The following is a 21,484-nucleotide window of genomic DNA, read 5'->3' on the forward strand; positions in this document are numbered from 1 at the left end:
TTGCACTATGGCAGTGGTTCTCAAACTTTTTCTGTCAGGCCCCCCCTTTGGAGAAAAAAAAAAGTCGGGCCCCCCCAACACAAATAGTCAGGCTCAGTGGCGGCGCCAGAGATTCTTTTTTGGGGGTGCTGTGGGGTAGCTTGACGTTTCATAGAGGGTGCTCAAACATTTAGGGTTTCCCATTAATGTACCGGTCGCTACAGTGGAAATTTCTACTTCAACAATCCCCACGCACATACACAGTGTGACAGTTACAATGAAGGCTCGAGGCATATAGGTGTAAGTAGGGGTAAAGTGCTATTTTATAGGTGGTGTGTGGACCTCACATAGGGGGGTCCGCGGGCAAGCTTGCCCCCGGAAAGATTTATTTTTAAATATTTTGTTAAAAGCATCGATCTGGTGCACTTTGAGAGCAAAAAAAAGAGATCTATGTATCCCTCTCTCAACACCCATATGAAACAGAACTGGAAACAGATTTACTTTTTCTTTATGGATATTTTACAAATCACCCTTTTAAACTTTATTCTTTTTTTACTGTGATATAGCATTTCATATCTGTTTTTCATTTATTCTCTTATTTTCGTATAACTATAATGATCATATAAACGTGTGCCTCGGCAATAATTGTTTACATTAAAGGTGACCAAAACGTTTGAGACCCACTGAGATAACTTAGACTAAAGTTAACTATCTAAACACTGAGAGAGTCCTTTAGCTCAATGAGTCTCTCAGGAGAGGACTCTCCTCCACTTTGTTGTTGAAAAACTCTTTATATCCGTTAGCGTAGCTCGCTAGCACCAGAAGCTAACAACTACGATCTCCGGTACCGGTGCGCTCTCTCTCTCTCTCTCGCTCGCGCACACAAAATGGCTCGTTCCACACACATACACAGAGCCGAGCTTTAATGAAACACAGAGACCCAGACGTAATAGTACTGTACTGCATCATATTATTTTCGAATCAATAATTTTTCAAATTATGATATTTTTTTTATTATTATTTTTTTAAATCTTTTTTTTCCTCCTGGTCTCTCGCGCCCCCCCTGGCATGCCTCTGCGCCCCCCACTTTGAGAACCACTGCATTAGACTAACACCTAAATCAGCATAAACCCCATTAACACCTTGGAGAAGCTTTCAACTGCAACTATAAGCAAATATTCAGGAGCCAACCTCGACCTCCAGGTTAACAACACTGTAGCTTTGGCCCCATACACTACACTTTACTTTAGGGGCTGTCTTCCTATGAGATTCACACTTTGTCCACCACTAACATTTTGTCCTCACCAGAAGTTTAGTAAATCTTCTGAAACACTGCATAACACACCACAAGTCAAATAAAACAAGTTGTAGAGAATTGTCTGTACTTTTCATGCTTTTCATATTTCAAACTAACATGTTACATGACTAGTTTGTCTTTGCTTCCATTTAGACGTCAGATGTAGGCATGACCCAAAACAGTGGTGACAGCGGCCTGTGCTTTGAGATCTGGTTCAGGAAGAGGAAAACCCAGGACACATACACACTTCAATCAGCCAGTCGGGAGGCGAAGGACGCCTGGACCAAGGACCTGGAGCGTATCCTGTGGGAGCAGGCAGTACACAACAGAGGTACCGAAAAATGGACACAAATACAAACACGCACTGACATGGCATGTCCATGAAATGTCTTCATGCCAATATACTGTACTGTCCATTACAAATATTATAACATGTGTGAGGTTAATGTAATAGAGAGTTGTTGATGGCTCTCTCTACTGCAGTGAGGGTTGCCAAAGAAATGTAGTTGTACTTTGTATGATGACAATAAAGATATAGTCTATTTTATTCTATTGATAGAGCCTTTTCATTATAATGACATTTGCACTTCCTGTGTACCTATCTTTCTTGATATTTCAAAGCAAGTGAGCATTTCCACAATTTCTACAACGTGGTGTTGCTTTCTATACCAAAGTAATAGATCTGAGAACTTCTTCCACCTCTGCCTGCGTTTTCTTTAATTTCCATTCCTGAATTTGAAAACATTTTGAACTGATTATTTCACATGTGTTTTTAGAGATCCGTATGCAGGAGAGAGTGTTCATGGGTATTGGAAACAAGCCGTTCATGGACATCCAGCCCAGTGATGCAGCAATCAATGACAGAGCTGTCAACTATGTACAGATGGGAAGAGGTAAGCAAATTGGTTTACTCACTGATTCATGGCTTTCATTTTATTCAGCAGCAGTGGCCAGGCCAGCAGATTGACTCAGGCCAGCCTGTTCGCCAATTCAAACCAACAAAATGCTAATTGTGTAGGCTAATCTTATTTGTTGATGCTGCCTAACAACTACCAGTGTAGTGATACACTTTGCCACTCTGTTTATCTGGGCAGAAAGACATACAAGCATTTGGGAATGAGCAACAATTAAACATCCCACATCTTACCGTAGTACAATATAGGCTACACACATCTTTTCAAATGTCCAAAACTTTCCATGACCTTGAGCGGAATTCATACTATTAGTAACTACCATTTCCTTGCAATCCTGCTAATGTAACTAAAAAACAACTGAATCCACCCAGTGGCGGACATTTCCATGTGGCCTGATGGCCAGTCTGGAGAGGTGGAGGCTTCAGCTCTTCTTTAGTGATGATGCAATATTGACGTTGTGCCTGATTCATGGATTCTGACCTGTAAACCCATCAATTCAAATATTAGCTATTTTACCAAATGTTCATTGATGAAGGTGACAATAGGCTTTATATAACTTTTGGCTTTTTTGATCGTATCACCCACTTTCTCTCACTGCAGGAAACAGGGTCCTGTCCTCACTTGGGCCATTGGATGGGTTTCTTGGGGTTCGACCCAAATCTGGATGTTCAGGAAGCAGCTCGTCCTCTTCCTCTTCATCTGGAAGAGGTTCCCTGTCTCCCGGGGGATACCTGTGTGGGCCAGAGAGGAGGGGGGTTACGGGGGCCCTTGGAGGATACGCATTGCCTTCTGGAGTTATAGAGGACGACGACCTGGACCATGAGAGTGGGAGTCACAGCTTATTGCGTGAGTTTAGTTCATATGTTCTTAACTCATACATAACCAAAATGTTATGAACCTGGAGATACTTTAACAGTTGTATTTCTCTCAAACAAAGTCACAGGTTTAGGTCAAGGGCAACCAAGGAGACTTCTAAAGGGAAGTTGATGGAATTGACCATTTATCCATTGAACGTGTGTGTAATCCAGCCTCCTCTTTGTTCCAGTGGACAGCTCCGAGTCATCTGGAGAGAGTGTGAGTGGCTTCAGCTGCTCCAGTCACAGCTACCAATCGGCCGTTGGAGGAGAGGTGGAGGAATCCTCTTCCCTTTGTTCCTCCATGAACACTGTTAAAGAGGCATTGGTTGCTCATAGGACTGAAGCCTCTGCAGTCTTCCAAAAACCAAATGCTCTGGCAGGATCCCCAGTAAAAACCCAACCACCAGTTGCACCAAAGCCCAAGATTAAACTACAAAAACAGACCAAGGACCTGCCCTGCGGCAAGGTGCAGTACAAAGCTCCTTACTAGTGATTAACATGTTCACAATATGGAAACTTAAAATACCTAGTGATTAATTCATCAATAAATGATCTCTGCCCTGTTTATCCGAACTGCACAATTAGTGTTTAGCAAATACCATGCCTGCACCATAAATACTGTCTGTTCAATAAAAGAATGTTGGAAATAATCCCTTTTTTATTCATTTTTTTATTATTGTGGTATTCAACAATGTTATTGCATATGGCATGTTTTCCTCAATTTGTGCCGCTCTAGTCTTTATACAGAAAAGTGATTTTTCTGCATGCAGATTGCAGATTGCATTTCCCAATCTCAATGATTCATCTTCTGTTGTGATTCATATTTCATTGTATGTTGTATGCAATCCCTCAGGCTCAGAACACCAGTGTTGGAAAATCCACTGAAGTTTGACCTGTGATGCAGTACAAGGTGAGTGTGAGTAATTTATACTTTACCCAATGTTCTTAAACTTTTATTTACTATAACTCCTTTTGAACAGTTGGTAATTATGTGTACTATAAACTGTTCTGCTGTGGAAAGAAAATTGATTTAAACTTTTTTTTCTTCTACAGGTTTGGATTTCATCCAAGAAATGCCATCTGTTGACGACAGCGTTGAAGATGAAACCATTCAAACAGACATCCTTTTATAGACCAACTGTAATCCATAACCACTCTGTAAATAGTTGTCCTAATAATTGTTTTTAAAAAAGTCTGTAAATGTACTGTACTCAAACATTTCAAAATGCTTAACTGACATACTGTCCCTGTAAACCAGTCTCATATCTCTTGCAAAGGATCATAGAGTTTCTGCAGTCTTTCAGTGCTTGCCTGCTATTTGTAGCACAATGCTAATAATCGTGGTGAAATGAAATGAGCAGAATGTTATTAACAAGCAACTTACGGATTCTAGAGGAGTTTTGTAAAATGTGGAGGTCCGTGAAGAATTGTATCACAAAGGCAGCAAACACCATTATGCCTTTTTGTCCCATATGTATTTCCTTTTGTACAGATTTATCAAACTTGTTAAAACATGTCGTACTTTTTTCCTCAAAAATAAAACACATTCACTCTTTCCTTTCTTTTGATCATTCGCACAAACTAATATTTTACTGAAATGAAGGTTAGCAACTTGCTTTTGTATTTGAAATGTAGCGGATTTACAGTGATGATAGGTGTCCTTTGTGTATTTATTTGCACAATAACCTTGTTTGTATCCAAACCAAGATGCAAGATCTTTAAACAAAAAAATGTGTGGCTAACATCTAATAAAGTCTAATATTTTAATTAGTCAAATAGTTAGTCAATTTCTGGCCCAAATTTAAGATGGGGAATTAATATAGTCGAGTAAGTTATCAAAATGTATTTCCTTAATTAATGAAAAGTAAATATGCAACACCAGAATATCCAAACCCACATGAAAGAGTTAACATAATTTGAAGAGAATCGATTGATTTGTTCACAATACTTTACTTTTTAAAAGTGAAGAAGAACATGTAACATTGTAGCCAACATATCGCATTAAACGGTATGACAGATAGTTAGATTACTTTAACTAGCCTACTAACAGTTCTATCTAACAGGAAATGTTATGCTTCATTGCGCTCAACAGGAACCCCAATCACATACTTCCCCTAAAGCTTCTGCTTTTCTGACTTCTTTAGAAGTAAAGGTTTCAAAAATATTTCCTATTTATTTTTCTTGGAAACACTTGATGACTATTAGATCGGGAACTGAGATGCCACATTCTTTTAGCCAAGCCTGCCTTGGCAAGCGTACTTATTCATTTCCACTCTGTGCATGCAATGCACAGCTCTGGAGCCAATACTCTTAGGCTATATGTGGTTTATAATAGTCTGCCTTTAGAGCTGCAAACCATATGACTGACTCTTACTGTGTAATGTGTATGGGTTTTACTCGAAATAAACTAGGCTCATAAGGCATAGCAACATGTAACCAAGTTTAATACCGGAATGAAAAAGAAGAAAGAAAGAAATATATATAAAATAGTGAAACAAACAAAAGGTAACATTTTAAAGTAAAAATACTTATCAAATACACCTGCTTTTAATTGCCTTCTTATTTTTAATATTAGTAGCATATTGCCATATTGTTGTAATTCTAAGTAAATGTTACTGCACTCTGTACCTTTCCACTATTCTTCTGTTACGTCAAAGTGGACCTCTACTTATTCTTGGCTAACCCAGCACACACAAATTAGAGTTCAGACCATCCTTGAGTAATGAATCACCGGAAGATGTTTGCAAGAGGCTACAACTCAACGTGTGGGCGCTCGCGCGAAAGGGTCGCGTCACGCCCACCACCAGGAGGAGGACGACTACAAATAAGAGCGAGATAACGGTGAGGGTTCACACACATATTCCCCTTTGAGCCGCGCTGCAGATTCGCTGGAAACACAGTTTGGTCCAAGAACACACCTGCAGTCATGTCTAAAGGTAAGTTGTACTCTCATTACTTGCATTTGTTGTCATACACTGCCGGTGCTATTTAAACAACAACAACCATTTGCGATGTAATTGCATAAAAAAAGTCGTGTAGTAGCCTAGTTCACAACTAGGTAAGTTATTGAACAGAAACTCGGCTATGCGTAATGATATGTATTTATTCTACAAGTCAAGGATTTTGCTTTGCAGTTTTATCTCTACTGTTTTCTATACAGGTGTTTGTGTTAAGGCAACTCACTTTCAGTTTATTTAATGCAGTGCTCATTTATTCTAGTCACTGACAGAATAGTAAATGAGAAGGAAGGTCAAACAATGTTGTCAGAATATACTGTAGTCATGATGTGTCCGAAAGAACCTGACAAATGTTAAGTTGTCACATTCTGCACTATCATTCTGTCAAGCACAGAACCATCTGACATCTGAAGACCGATGCATCTAAAAAATGTTTGAACCGCATGTTTGAGCCGATGATTGTTGTCCTTGGACCCTTTTAATAGCAGCTGAAAGCAGCTGGAGTCAATTGGTTAGGAAGGCACACAGACAAACATACATACAGAGACACAGACACATACACGCACACGCTCACACACAACCCTACAAATAGTTAACTTGTATGCCCTTGTAAAGACATTTAAAACTCCTCAAATACCTTTAAATGTTGAAATACAGCATTGACCTGTGTGTAGGCAACATGTGTAGTATAATTATGCCAAACATGGCTGGTGATGAGTAGTTTCACATTTTATGGAAGAAAAGGTAGAATAGGCATACGATTTTCCCTTTTACAGTAGGTGGCATAGAAGAGAACTTGTGAACAGAACAGTAAGTCTGAAGTCATAAATAAATGCTTTTTCTATTTTTTTTTTATTCAATCTCCACAGGATGTTACTAATATGTATTTTTTGCAGCAACTACACACAAATAGAAATGAGCAAATATAACACCACTGACTACAGAATTAGAGTTAGAATAAACAGCACATTGATGAAGAAATGGCACCTGTTTTCCATCTGTTGGAAGCTTACAAAGCATTTAGTTGAAAGTGTCTGTGATGGAGCGCTGAAGTCAGCATGGGTGTTAACTGCAAGACCGAAAACTCCATTCACTTCTGACGGGAACATATTTATTTTTCCAGGGTTAAAACGCTGTTTACTGTACCAGCGGCTACACAGTTGACACTAGCTAGATTTGTTGTAATTTCCTTATTAGTGCTGCCTGCTGAGACAGTGCCTCTGTGTGTGGTTCTGCGGGTCATGGGTGGTAAAGTTGGACTGAATTGTGGGCGTGCACAACGTGTAGAGGTCAGTGAGGAGGACAGAGTCATTACTGGGGAATCTCTGCCCATCCGTTTCATATTAAAGCCTTGTGCTGTGAGTTATTTAACCCTATATATCGAACTGCACGTTGCAATACATTCACCTTGCAGTTTACCTTTGAATACCCACATGAATACCATCTGCTTCACCACATGCACTGTGGTTTTAAATCAAAAGAGATGTTCTCTTGTGGCCAAAAAAACCACCCCACAAATCTTTACAGAAAGCATTACGTCAGTTTCCCAGTGCACCATTTGTCTGCTGTGAACGTTTCAGGTTCATGGACATTTATATGATATTCATCTTTATAATAGTTTTTACATTCTGTAAGCTGAGGATCTGTTTTATTGAACTCTTCGCATGAGGTGCGATGTACTTAAAAGTAATACTCTTGTCTACAAAATAAAACAGTACAAATAAATCTGAATTTCCTGGACTCAAGTGAGATATTTCTTTCTCCAGATGTTTTTTCTCAAACACGATTAAATAGCATAATGCTTCATGCTTCCATGCTGATTTTTTATATGGTATTTGCCCATATCGAATGGCTGGAGAGTATTCACAGGCGGAACTGCAAAGCCCTCCTTATCCCCTGACTACAATCTACAGCTGTCCCAGAATAGGTAGCGCTGTCATCTATAAGGCATTTACCCCAATTAGTGACACAAACGTGTCTTCAATTAGAAACTGAACTAAGTTCAAGATCAGTAAAACATCAGAGCTACAGGAAGGTTGAGGAAACATTGAGGAATGATGGACTTGGTGTAAAACAGCAGGAAAACTATGCAGCTTAGTTTTTGTTGATCCAAGTCTAGCCAAGACCTGACACTCCTATATCCACATGAGGGTCTCCAGGGCTTTTGTTAATACAGCATACTAATATATGGTCAGAGGATAACCTCCTGACATGTCATGGAGCAGTAGGTAGTGAATAACTTATATAGGGAGACCTTTAATTTGTCTAAAAACAGGATATCCAAGGGTGTGATTCTCTTTAGTCACAGGGTGCCCTGGGGAGAAGGAGTGGTTCTGTCTTTGCACACTTCACAAGCAGGCTGTGTTTACTTCTTGTTAAATCCAGCCCTTTGAAATGAAACGATCTTACCATTAAAGTATTTTTATCCCAAAGTCCACACAATTTGGCTTTGAAGATAAATAATAAACATTTGACCTTTTTTGTTTTGTTTTATTATATAAGTCAACTTGTAGCCAGGAAAACAAAAAATACCTAAAAACATGTTAATTGCAACAACAAGATTCAGACTCTATGTACACTACAGATCTGTATGTTCTACTCATTTGAATGAATATAAAGAGAGCTACTTGCTATGTAACACGTTATGCATTATTTGTTGAAGAAAACGACAACAGCTTAAGAGAATACTTAAAATAATTCACAGCGTATTGAATAGCAACACATACATGTTTATAAGGTTGATAATGGTAGAGATGTATAATGATCAACACCACCTTTTTAGGGTTATGCTTTCTGCTAATTTTTTCAGTGTTTTTTAAATACCCTCACGTCTTTACAGCTCTGGACATTGAACGCTGGAACCTGGAGTGCGAGTTCAACAACACCGACCATCGCACCGATCTCAACGGTGTGGACCGTCTGATCCTGAGGAGAGGCCAGGTGTTCACAATCAGCCTCTACCTTCGCTCCGGAACCTTCCAACCGGGAGTCAGCTCCCTCGAGTTTGTCGCAGAGACAGGTGCTACTCCTACTTTATCTCTTTACTGTCTGTACACATACAAGTTTAAGTAAAAGTTTTAAAATATTATAAACGTTTCTGTAAGTATCCCTGTAATGCAGGACCTTAGTGTCACATTGGAACTTACTGTGTGTTTTTTCTTAAGCAACCTATTGTGATTGTAGATATGATCGGGGGAAGCAGCTGTAGAGGAACATAAAGCAATTTCCCATGGTTCATTTTTCAGTGACACCGCTACTGGCTTTTACAAAGAGCACACTTACAGTAGCTTTAAGATGTTCTGTTGTTTTGTCCATTAATGTTCTATGGGTGTAAGAGGACAAAGCTGTTATTGTTAGGAGCCACAGTTACAGTTTACTCATCATATTCTGCTGTTTGAACACTAAGTAAACACAGAGACATCTGACTACTCTCCTCAGTTCATATTTGGATAAACTCTCATGCAGAGTATGATAAGTCGGCTGATACTTGCCATCATATCCAAAACAGGAAATGTTGCTTGCAGACAGGAAAGCATGTGTATAATCATAGATAACATTATCAAGCTATAAAAGTCAAGTATGTTTTAATGGATCAGAGTAGGAACCCTAATCCCACCCAATGAGAAGGAAGCGGCCTGCTATTGTTTTAGTTGGATGAACCCGGTGGAAGATGTGAAGACATTTTTGGACTGAAATGAACACAGTGGATTTTAAGATGACATTATTTATCACAATCCAAAGCTAAACTGAGGTCTCTTAGGGGGGGGGGCTTGAGAGAGTTATAATGAGATGCCATTACACAGTTAAGCTGTCCATGCATGAGAACAGATTCCAGAAATGTTTTAACTAAATATAGTCAGGGTTGGGAAAACAGGCAAATGCACCCTGCGAGTTTCCATTGCCCAGACTCAAAATCTTTCCCAGATGGTATCTCTAACTAAGTTCTTTGTCACATGCAGGTCCTCAGCCCAATGAGCAGTATGGCACCAGGGCCTCCTTTGGTCTGTCTGCCAGCATTGACACTTCCCGCTGGAGTGCTGCTGTCACCAGCCCCCCCGGAGACATGGTGGCCTTGTCCCTCTGCGCCGCCCCTGACGCACCTATCGGCCGCTACACCCTGACCCTGGGGCCATCGGAGCGGATTGAGTTCATCCTGCTCTTTAACCCCTGGTGCCCAGGTGGGTAAACAGACAGAAGTTATTTAAGAGCACTGCAGCACAGAGGGTATAGGAGAATGATTAGCTGAATAGTTTTGTTGAATAATTATTGTTTGACCTTAAACAAATAGTTAAACATTTTGGGAAATATAATTATTGATGTTTTTTTTGCCGATCTACACTGTTCTGGTAAATATGGGCAAGCAGCCAGTTAAACTTAGCATAATGGAAACAGAGGGAAACAGCTGGCCTGGTAAGCATCTGTAAATCATATTAATAAAGCTGTGAATGAACTCCATCAGATTGCAGGGTGCGGTTAAAAATGCTGTTTCCGAAGAAATTGAAGTCAACGGATGTTCCACTTCAGACATGTATTAGGACATTCATGATATTATTCTTAATGTTTCTTGGCAACAGGAGATGCAGTGTACATGGAGAATGAGCAGAGTTTGGAGGAATACGTCTTATCTCAGGATGGAATCATCTTTCGAGGCAGCTACAAACTTCCCATACCTACACCCTGGAATTTTGGCCAGGTACCAACACCAACACTGTTGCTGTCAGCCTCACTTCGTCCTACACACTTTGTCCACTCTGAGAGCCAACATTGTGTCTGAGTGGAGGAGTTTGAACCCTCCTTATTTTGATAAAAGGAAGACATGTGCATTTATAAAAAATATTTGGCACTTGAATTCGCTGGGACATTTATATCTGACAGTGTACAGTCTGAGTCTGATAGCATGAGGGGAGTGTTATCTTTTCCTGCCTTTTCTTTGATATCTGACACAAAGTGTGATAAGCCTGGCATAAGCATTGCATTACTGCTTTACAGCATGCCAGAGTTCCACGCTATGCGTTTGCACCGGTTTTAGTTGTTTCGAAACTGACTTGTCTAATCTCTCCTTGGTTATTTCACTATCTCTAACCTTGTGTCAGTAACGGTCAGTAATAAGAAACTAATCAGCGTTTTTTTCTGTACAGTTTGAAAGTGGAATCCTGGACACCTGTCTGCAGATTTTGGATATGAATCCTAAATGTCTGCGAAATCCTGGCAAAGACTGCTCAGGGAGGAGAAATCCCATCTATGTTTCCAGGGTGCTCAGTGCCATGGTACTCATTTCCTTTCACTTATCCTTTGTTCATCTGCACAGATGATGTCATTTTAAACTAAACATTTAAAACTCTTGGATTTCAGAATTTAAATGTATTATTCCTTTGCCTGTTAGGTGAATTGTAATGACGACAAAGGGGTGTTGCTGGGAAAATGGACGGATGGCTATGAAGGAGGTGTCAGCCCCCTGTTCTGGAAGGGCAGTGTGGAGATTCTGCGCAACTGGGACAAACAGGCCTGTCAGCCTGTTCGCTACGGACAGTGCTGGGTGTTTGCAGCTGTGGCGTGCACAAGTAAGATAGGACACAGTGGAGCTTTGTGGCCTATCACTGAAAAACACATTCGATTTGTCTCAAACAGACACAAGAAATGTGTAAACACACAGTAAATATAAACATTTGTCTGTTCTTGTTAGCATTGCAATACTCATGTAAGTTGCTTTTATACCCTGTTAGTTTCCAGAGCGCTTGGCATCCCCTGCCGAGTCATCACCAACTACGTGTCAGCTCACGACAACAACGGCGACTTGGTGATCGAACGCTACATCAATGAAAACGGTGGCCTCCTTAAGTCTGGAGAAATGATATGGTAAGAACATATTTAATAAATTAAGAAAAAGGTCTAATGTGTAGGGATGTAACTAAAGATTATTTACATTATCATTTAATGTGTAGAATGTCAGGAAATGTTGTAAAACATCCATCCCAGTTTCTCAAAGACCATGTTGAAGTCTTTGAATGTCTTGTTTTGTCAATGTTAACCAGAAGATAAACTTACTTAAATAGGATATATAACAGATAAAGCAAAATATCATAAAATAGCATATTCTGCATGAAAATTTGTTTTGTTGATCCACTGGTTTATTGGTCAATAATTGTTGCATCTCTAATATTAACTTACTTTTCAATGATAGATATGTTAGTATTATTAGAAGCTTTCCATGCCTGTAGTTAGGCAGATTTGATTATTAACTACAACTTGACCGTCTAGTTTGCAGTAAATACTGATAACAAAAAGTGTAGGAGGCTGATGGTGTGTTTGTATCTGTAGGAATTATCATTGCTGGGTAGAGAACTGGATGAGCCGGCCTGAATTTAAATCAGATTTTCACGGCTGGCAGGCCAGTGACCCTACACCTCAGGAGAAAAGTGAAGGTACTGAACACACTTCAATCAATTAATCATTGAGCCTACTTTTGATCAAGACAAATCCTCACCAAAGTTGATCTTTTTAACTCAGGAGTGTTCTGCTGCGGTCCAACCCCTGTCAGAGCCATTAAGGAGGGTGAGCTCACTTCCAAGTACGACGCCCCATTTATCTTTGCTGAGGTCAATGCTGATGTCGTCAACATCATGAAGAAAAAAGACGGCAGCACATCAAAAGTCACCACATACACATATGTGGGGAAGAAAATCAGCACAAAGAGAGTGGGCAGTGACGCCAGAGAGGACGTCACTCATCTCTACAAGTACCCTGAAGGTATAAAGAGATAGACTAAACTAAAATTCAATAGGGGTGGTCCTTATCATTTCTATATTATCACAAGACACCGTAAACATGACCATTACTTTATACAGGCCTTTTTCGCATATCAGCAGGTCACAAAGAGTTCACTTGCTGTTTACATTCTTACATTCCCTATCAGTATTTGTGTTATTCTTAATGTACATAAAGTGTTCAAGAAGGTCACATTTAAGGTTGTTTATATAACGGGACAATTTAACAAGTTAAAAACATAGAAAATTACCTTTTTTGAACGGCTAAAACAAATGTGGGACTTCTTTCTTTCAGTGTTTGATTTGTGACTTCCATATTTCCAGGTTCTGATGAAGAGCGGGAGGCTTTCAAGAAGGCTAACCACCAGAACAAGCTGCTCCAACAGCAGCAAAATGAAGGCCTACACATCGCCATCAAAGTCACATCAGACATGAGAAAGGGCTGCGACTTTGACGTGTTCGCCGTGGTCACAAACAACACGCAAAGCGACAAGAAGTGCCGACTGGTGTTTGGATCCTGTGCTGTGTCCTACAGCGGACATATGGGAAATAATTGTGGTTTTAAAGATCTGCTTAATGTTGAGCTCTCCCCAGGAGCAGGTGAGGTAGTGTTTTTCACGTGAATGCTCTATACACTTGACTTTGCACTGCGAGTATTCAATAGATTGTGTGTTTTCTTCTAGAGAGGCGCGTCCCACTAAGACTGAACTACTCTAAGTACGGTGAGCAACTCACTGAGGACAACTTGATCCGCCTGGCAGTTCTGTTGATAGACTTCTCCAACAGTCAGGCAATGCTGGCTGTGAGGAACATTGTGCTGGAGAATCCTGAAATCAAAGTCAGAGTGAGTATATAAGACCTGCAACTGGAGCTATATATTGTGGACAACTTTTAAATAACAATGCCAAAAAAGTACATATATACAGTAATGTCCAAAGTCAAAACAAACCCTGAAAATGTATTAGAAAAGTGAAACAAAAGCAGGCCAGTTAATCACTAGGACGTAAATATAGGATTAGAGTATTGTATCAACAACACATGTTCCCAAGTATGTATAAACCACGCTTTACCCAATTAGGTAAAGTAAAGTAAAATAGTTTTCAACATATAGTGAGACTTTCACTCACTAAGTTCTTGTGCTCTGCAGATCCTGGGTGAACCGAAGGAAGGAAGGAAGCTGGCTGCAGAGATCACCCTCAAAAACCCTCTTCCAGAGGCGCTGGAGAACTGCTGCTTCAGCATCGAAGGGTCCAACCTGACTTCGGGACAAGTCCTCTCTGAGAGGTTGTATGAGTTCCTTCTGATTGAAATCATTTTCTTTACTTATTAAAACCAACCACTGACCTGTCATAAATGAGCAGATGTAACTGACCTTCCACTCTGCAGACACCAACATGCACACAGTCAATTATAAAAAAAAAGATTCCCCAAGAATGAAATATGATAAACATTTCAATTCAGTGACAGGACGCAGAGCAACCAGACTCATTCTGCCTCTTTTGCTATGACAACACATTGACCAACTTTTGACCTTTTCAAATCATATGTGTCTGTCGTGGACATTTGTTTTTCCCATTCGACTTCCAAACTCTGAGATATGTGTTATTTTGTTTTATGACTTGTTCCCCCGCTCTTGGTGCAGCCTCCAGATGTGTGGCTGGATGTGCCTCTGTTTAGACAGGACAGGAGCCCACTGCTAAAGAAAGAAGCAGAGGCTTAGTGGGGTCGAGACAAGTTTAAGAATGCTATAATATACTAGTGAGGAGGCCTTATTGTTCAAGTTTTTAAATGACCTTTAGTCATTTACTGTATGCATTGCTAAGTTCCTAAACTACAGCACCCTTCCCATCATCTCCATACATAGTGTAAACTGACATGAGTCGATAGTCAGTGGTAATTGATCGTCTAAACATTTATTCAATCAGAAGACAAGAAAAATGTCTCTCTCTAGTGTACGTGTCACAATCTTACTGTCTAAATATTTACCCTACAGGCTTGGCTCTTCAGTGGGACCTGGGGAGGATGCCAAGGTGAAAATATACTTCACTCCCACCCACTCTGGTATGAGAAAGCTGGTGGTCGATTTCGACAGCAACAAACTGTGTCACGTCAAGGGCTACAGGAATGTCATTATCGGGAAAAAATAAAGCCTTTACAGTCCATGAGATGGCCGGGCCGGCACTCTTTTGTCAACAGTTACTACAAGCCTTTTATCTAAAGATATGCAAATGCGCCCTTTTTTGCACAGTTTGAAAACAAAAAGCTTTTCCACTCAAATACTTTATAATCTCACTGTTTAGTCCAAAATGCTTAATGTATATTTGTTTATTTTAGTGACAACGCTTTATGCTCATTAAGGCTTATTCAATCTGTGCATGCTAAAATGTTGACAGAATATATACTGTGATCTGAATTAATAGCTAGTCACTTTAGTACTATGTTTTATTTTTATACCTTTTCATTGCTACAATTAAAAGAGTTGTTGCACCCTTGCATCAAAGCAATGTGTTTATCGTTTTTTGAGCTTCTCCTTTCACCATATGGGTATAGTACTGACATCCTGTAGTAATTAAAAACAAATGTCTGTCTATAAAATGTAGACCTGTGGATGCTTTAGGTGATCTGTCTTCTGCATGGTACAGTAAGCTGCAGTAATATAACCGTTTCCACTGTTCTTCCTTTAGACTATAACAACACACCAACTTTTACAAGACATTTACTTCTACCATTCATATGGGCATGTGTGTGGGCATGCAATATGCGTGTGTTATTCATTTCCCCAATGTTAGAGAAAGTGCTGCTCTCTCCTGGTCACAAACAGTAAATGCAATGGTTTAAAAAAAGGCCAGAGAGCTTATTTTTGTGCGGCATGCTGCTGGCTGCCAAAAGAAAAATACTATTTTAACAGGATGTGTAGTGAAGTAAAAAGTACAATATAAAACACCAAATAAACATCGTTTTAGCTTTCTTCAGTGAATACAAGTAATTACCTCTTTGGTCTATGTTTGGCAGGTACTGCAGTTAAAATTCAGGACACATAAAGGTCAACCGACTGGTTAGTTTGTGCGGCCGAAGCACATATTTCCTCTACAGAGAACAAGGCTCACCCACTCTCTTAGAAACATCTATGATGTGCACTGCAGTGCAGTATAATAGTAACAAAGTAAGAGACTGAATATCAGCAAGAAGGATCCTGGTAAATTAAGAGTATTACTGAGTTTCAGCGCTCAGTCTGTGAAACTCAGTAAGTCGACTTGAGTGAATGTTTATCAAATATCCAAAATCCAAACTAAAAGCCTTAAACAGACAGCTCTAACGCGTTTTACTCACAGTTGGATAACTTGCTTGGCCTTCGTTGGTGTGTGTTGATATTTTGCTATGCGTTAAAATAAACTTTTCACACATTCAACAAAGAAAACAGGCCTTTAAAATAGTCAAAACAAATCAAACAAGAGGCAAAACTCAAATAAAAATAATGAACAACTTAGGTGGTCCTTCTTTCTTTCTTTCTTTCTTTGCATTGGCTTGTATAACTTTAACGATTAAAAACTTTGCCTCGACGACGTCTGAACACAGGTGGCCCATATCTGTCTATTTAGAGGCTGGCGCTGGGGGAATTGTAGTCCTTTATACAGTCTTGACTACAGATCACAATTAGGTGGCCCTTTTTGTAAAACAAAATACTGGCTCTAATACTAAGAACAACAAGTAATTTCAAATGAATGTATTTAACAGAACAAATACCAAACAGCAGCACTAACAGTAGAACAAACACATTATACATTATTTGATGTGATGAAGGCATACATTTTTATTTTTGACAAACATTATAGTTATGGTTTAGAAAGCTTAATACAGATACTGCTTTAACAAAGATTACATGAATAAAACAAAGCACTTTGAAATGTTTTCAGATAAATGAAAGAAAGCTTGATATATTATTTATTTCTTAGAAAGCATTAGCATTAAAATACTGCAACCTTTGGCATATGTTTTGGTGAAAGAAGTAGAATGGGGAGATTATCTGTTTTGTGCCTGTATCCCCTTTTTATTTTTATGACATAATCATTCTGACTCTCCATTGCAGTTTTGGGTTGTGAGGAAAACTACAGTTGAGTGAGTCGAAAAATACAAAATAACAAAAACAAATGTTCTGTAATTACAGCCTTACTTTCACTATAACTCAAACCTAATGCAAGAGAAAAAAAACTGAGAAAATAACAAAGCAAAGAAAAGAACACATTTATATGTACACTAAATCAAATGGTGCCCTCTATTGGCATTCAACAGCATTGGCAATCTGCAACACATACATTAAAGATGGACAAACAAACGCTGAAACCCAAAGGTCCAGTGTGTGATGACGGGTGTTTTGGTGACAGTCCCTCTGTAGAGATAAGTCATGAACATGCAGACCCTCTACAGCCCACAGCTCTCACTGCAGTCAGTGGGGCTGTCAGCTGATCTCCTCTTCAGTTCCCTGCCCTCTGTCTGGTGGTGGGGGTGCGGCTGGCTCCCATGTGACCTCTGCCCGTTCTTCTGCCTCTTGACCTCTTCAGACCCCTGACTGCTCCCAGGCTCCACACGGAGGAAGGCGCGAACACGGTGTTGCTGCGCCACAGGGTCGCTGAAGTCGATGACTCGACACTCGTACGTGCCCTCGTCTGACGGCTTGACACTGGAGAGACGGAGCTTATGGGAGATGTTGCTGCCGGCCACTTTTACCACCTAATGGGGACACAATATGATGTATTCTTATTTGAAGCCATATGGTAAACACACAGTATAACATGTATTTCTAATCTAAACACTTTAATTATGGTAACAATAATACTTCACCCCCAAAATTACGTTTACTAATTACTTTCACAGTGTTACTGTACCTTGATTTCTTGAAGAATCCACAGAATCCAGACTCAGAGAAAAGTCTTGATGAACTGAATGTAATGTGTACTAGCATATCAAAACACCCACAAAACTTGTGCAGTGTAATCCAAATTGAATTTATCCAGTCATTCAGTACTGACAAAACACATGGATTTTCACTAAAACCTTACTTTTTATAACACTACTAAAACAGTGCTTGCATAAATAAGTAGACCGAGTGTGAAACTGTTGATGAAAGTAAGGTTGGAGCAAAAACGCAGGGTTGTGGATGTAAAATAACACAAATAAGAATCATTACAGTATACTGCACACGTTGTGTGAGAGTTCATAATAGACTTTTTTTTATGTATTATTGAACAAACATGTTCTCTGTTTTTGATTTTATGTTCACAATGCGGGGTGACAAGTTTTTTGGGGCGAGCTGATATATCATTTAGGGGATGAAGTATTAATTTAAGCTTTACAGAGTCACCTATACAGTTATAATATAAAGATATCTTACAAAATCTTGGATGTTGTTTTTATTCATTATTTGAACAATAATAATATTTGTGCTTTATGCTTGCTGACAGTTTATGCAAACTTACACTTATTTTGGTGGCATCTTTGGAATTTTCTTCCAGCGGTACAACCTGCACAGAAGTATGGATGAAGCGTTAGCAACAGAGGGCCGCACATCTCTAAAAACCTTTCATGCTAAAAATGACTCATTTCATCGACTTACAACAGCAAAACATTGCAGAGGAAAACATGTTTTGATGTTTTCAACAGCCTTTCCTTAAAGCTTCCTTGTAGTTACCATTATTTTTCCTGCTAGTTGAGATGTATGTATTTATGTGTGTAGGTACGCATGCTTATAAGTGCTTGTAAATGTGTGTGTTTAGGAACAGACAGCACTGAGCACGTAAGCCTCTGAGCAGGAGAGTGTGTGTGAATGTGTATGCAGAGGCACAGAGGTATTCTTCTGGGCATAGGTATGAATAATGCATGCAGCAGACTGAGATTTGGAAAATATATTTCTTTCTCAGTGCCAATTATAGTGTCTTGAAGCACAACAGGGAAGCCTCAGTTTCCCCATGGTGGGAGAGTCAACCTGTCCCCCTGGTGCTGGCAAATGCTAATCAGTAATTATGCCTTTGTTTCCGTGCAAGAGGTATTCTTCCACCGCTATGGCTATTATTGAATTTCTCTCTGCCTGATATACAGTAAGCTTAGTGTGCAGTCTGTCTAAGTTTAAATCCGAAAAAGGGAACTGTGAAATTGGAAAACCAAAACTAAATGTTTACACTAATTTTCAGGTAAAATAAAAAAAGGTTCACATTTGGATAACCAAAAAATGGGATGAGTAAAGTACAACAGCATAATACATAACATGTACATTTAATGTTTTATGTAAGTATATATCATAATAATGTGTAGACAAAATTAAAGATGTTATTTTTGTTTTACTAGAATTCTTGCCATCTTTTTTTGATGTATTACCATGTGCTGTATGCTTAGGCTGAATGTTTGTAATTTCTTGGTTATTTCTTCCGATGTATGTGTGTGAATGTTGTTTGTATGTTGTACTTGTTTGTTATTTGTTTTCTTGGGACCCCCTTGAAAACGAGGTGATTCACCTCAAGGGGTTTATCCTAATAAAGAAATTTGAATATATATGTATATACAACAGTGTACTGTAATCCAAATGACAGAAGCTAAAATATTTTAAATGTTTATTTATTATATTTAGCTAACAATTTTCATACATTTTTTTCATTTATTTTAGCTTACTATTTTGTATGGTGGCCAATCGTTAAGCCCGAAGCCTGTTTTTCAGGTTTCAGGTAAATGACAAATGACCATATCTTCCCTTCTAAAAGGGTTAAATTAATAATATTTTTTCTCAAAGTAATGATAAACCTGTGAGTTGGATGTAGAAAAGTCAGAATCAATATAGATGTTTTTTATTTTAAAGAAAATTCAGATTGAAACTGTAAATTATAGTGTCCGTCCAAAAAATTCTTTATACTTATAGAAAACTAACCTTGGATGATGGGTTAGTAGACTAAAAGCTTTAGGAATCCAAAGTACAACATATAATAAGTACCCTTTATCAAGATTAATGCTAAACAAGTGATATTTGACCTTTTTAGACAGATTTAGCAAAAAAAAACCTCTTCTGGAGTCATTTGGGTGGATTTTCCTTATCTCTGGCCCCCCTTCTTCGATTTTGACATGTGACATCTCTTTCTGGCCGTTAGAGCCAATAGAATCGAAGGGAAATCGTCCCGCACACACTCATGTTAAAAAAAAAGGTGGCATATTTGCGCATTCAATCTTGCTACAGAGCGTAGGAATAGCCTGCTCTGATATTTGAAAACGAAATTGCAGTTTTATTGCTTATAGATTATCAGAACATTTCAAAGGGGACACAGTCACATTGGATATTAACCTATGGATTAACTACAGCATCGTTGTTATCGTTTTAATGCCATTGAAGACCAGTTTAGACCAGACAAAGACGAAGGTAAGCCATGTTAGCCTTGTGGGCTACCTAGCGCCACTTNNNATATTACAATAATTACGTCTTACCTTTTTTGATTTGTGATCAAAAGTTGTGTTCACCGGAATAAAAACGCCGCTCAAGGTTAATCCAATGTCTTTGTGTCACATAGACATTTTTACTGATAATCCACCATCATATTTATGGCAATATACTGGGTATAAAGTGTTGCCGTCCAGGCTTGTACTTTCAGATGTGCTTCGTTTGCTTCTCTATTACGTCCGCAATGGTAATGTTTACGTGGATTTGGGAACTGCTCATCGATTCTATTGGATACATCCTTAAGAAAAAGGTGTAAATCACCCAAAGACCAATGGGTTCCAGAGATATGGTCCTGCGTAAAGTAAGAAGGATGCCAGCCGGCGTAAGCACTTTACGCAGCAGACTTTACTTATTGTTTACTACCGTATGGAAGCAGGAATTGCAGGACCCAGAGCGCACGGAGCACAGAGCGGACAGCAGATAACGGAATTGCAGTTTTATTGCTTATAGATTATCAGAACATTTCAAAGGGGACACAGCCACATTGGATATTAACCTATGGATTAACTACAGCATCGTTTTTATCGTTTTAATGCCATTGCATTTTTCGCTCGGGGCTAATTCAGAGGGTCAGTGTTAGCATTGTGTGTTTAAAAAAAAAAAAAAAGATCAGTTAAATTATTTTTTTCCTGTTATATGGATATAAAATATTCATAGTTTATTAAATATTAAGGTTCCGGAACCGGGTCCTCGGGGCTTAAGAGGTTGCTTTATTAATTGAAACACATTGTTTTAATGCGTTAAAAACTAGGGTAATTGCTGTTTTTTAAGAGTAGTAAAGATCACAGTTTTTTAAACCTTGACTTAAATATGTATGTATCTGTTTCCCCTCGCAGCTTACATCGTTTGTGATCTTCGCAGGCTTCTGTTTCCAGTCTCTCCGGTCCTTGATGTACCACCACTGGATCTCCAGGGAGTAGGAGGGAGAGCCCATCCCACGGAAGGAACAAGCCATCTCTACATCCTCCCCGCTCTGCGTCGTGATGTCGTGTGGCACCTCTGTAAATAGAGCTGCAAGAGAGAATAAAAGGACATACGTTTAGGGGAAAGGATTGGCTTAAGACACCCCTAAAATGACAGAGACACATCCTCAAGAATTATATTTCTCAGGGAGCTCAGCGTCAACATTTCACCGCTTCATCACACTAAAGCGAGAGAAAAACTGTGACACGCTGGTACAAAGTGTTGGTAGCCAAATAAATACAGAAATGAGAAATTCTGAGCGATGGTATTGACTCAACA

At 39.2% G+C, this 21,484-nt stretch overlaps 3 protein-coding genes across 4 annotated transcripts in view; 2 read left to right on the plus strand and 1 right to left on the minus strand.

Annotated features, from left to right (window-relative positions):
- Positions 1–4,615, plus strand: part of LOC104949588 (pleckstrin homology domain-containing family G member 4B-like) — an 11,787-nt gene extending 7,172 nt beyond the window's left edge. The window contains exons 11-16 of one of the 2 annotated variants that reach the window (XM_010775969.1): positions 1,430–1,607; positions 2,053–2,169; positions 2,791–3,036; positions 3,236–3,513; positions 3,901–3,963; positions 4,101–4,615. In XM_010775969.1, the coding sequence (XP_010774271.1) occupies positions 1,430–1,607; positions 2,053–2,169; positions 2,791–3,036; positions 3,236–3,513; positions 3,901–3,939 (858 nt within the window). In that variant the 3' untranslated portion in view covers positions 3,940–3,963; positions 4,101–4,615. The remainder of the gene's footprint in view (positions 1–1,429; positions 1,608–2,052; positions 2,170–2,790; positions 3,037–3,235; positions 3,514–3,900; positions 3,964–4,100) is intronic. The other variant, XM_010775968.1, reaches the window with a different exon arrangement.
- Positions 4,616–5,820: 1,205 nt separating this feature from the next.
- tgm2b (transglutaminase 2b) lies at positions 5,821–15,287 on the plus strand. Its single transcript, XM_010775970.1, has 13 exons — positions 5,821–5,983; positions 8,844–9,023; positions 9,964–10,182; positions 10,579–10,697; positions 11,143–11,271; positions 11,388–11,565; positions 11,728–11,860; positions 12,323–12,426; positions 12,512–12,751; positions 13,093–13,368; positions 13,452–13,612; positions 13,916–14,052; positions 14,762–15,287. The coding sequence occupies exons 1-13, from the start codon at positions 5,974–5,976 to the stop codon at positions 14,913–14,915; spliced, it is 2,040 nt and encodes a 679-aa protein (XP_010774272.1). The 5' UTR covers positions 5,821–5,973; the 3' UTR covers positions 14,916–15,287.
- Positions 15,288–16,251: 964 nt separating this feature from the next.
- Positions 16,252–21,257, minus strand: LOC104949590 (V-set and transmembrane domain-containing protein 2-like protein). The gene is made up of 3 exons (XM_010775971.1): positions 21,084–21,257; positions 18,243–18,287; positions 16,252–17,496 (listed from the first exon to the last, which is right to left on the minus strand). The coding sequence occupies exons 1-3, from the start codon at positions 21,195–21,197 to the stop codon at positions 17,188–17,190; spliced, it is 468 nt and encodes a 155-aa protein (XP_010774273.1). The 5' UTR covers positions 21,198–21,257; the 3' UTR covers positions 16,252–17,187.
- Positions 21,258–21,484: the final 227 nt, after the last annotated feature.

This window comes from Notothenia coriiceps, unplaced genomic scaffold (assembly GCF_000735185.1).
Source record: "Notothenia coriiceps isolate Sejong01 unplaced genomic scaffold, NC01 NC01_scaffold00016530, whole genome shotgun sequence".
NCBI lineage: Eukaryota > Metazoa > Chordata > Actinopteri > Perciformes > Nototheniidae > Notothenia > Notothenia coriiceps.

Bases quoted from the DNA above. Each gene is read 5' to 3' on its own strand.
- tgm2b (XM_010775970.1), top strand. The intron at 9,024-9,963 runs GTGCTACTCCTA...TGTCACATGCAG, and splicing joins CGAGTTTGTCGCAGAGACAG to GTCCTCAGCCCAATGAGCAG. The intron at 11,566-11,727 runs GTAAGATAGGAC...ATACCCTGTTAG, and splicing joins TGCAGCTGTGGCGTGCACAA to TTTCCAGAGCGCTTGGCATC.
- LOC104949590 (XM_010775971.1), bottom strand. From the start codon at position 21,197: ATGGCTTGTTCCTTCCGTGGGATGGGCTCTCCCTCCTACTCCCTGGAG. The intron at 18,288-21,083 runs GTAAGCTGCGAG...ACTTCTGTGCAG, and splicing joins CTGCGAAGATCACAAACGAT to GTTGTACCGCTGGAAGAAAA. The intron at 17,497-18,242 runs GTAAGTTTGCAT...TGTCCCCATTAG, and splicing joins AAGATGCCACCAAAATAAGT to GTGGTAAAAGTGGCCGGCAG.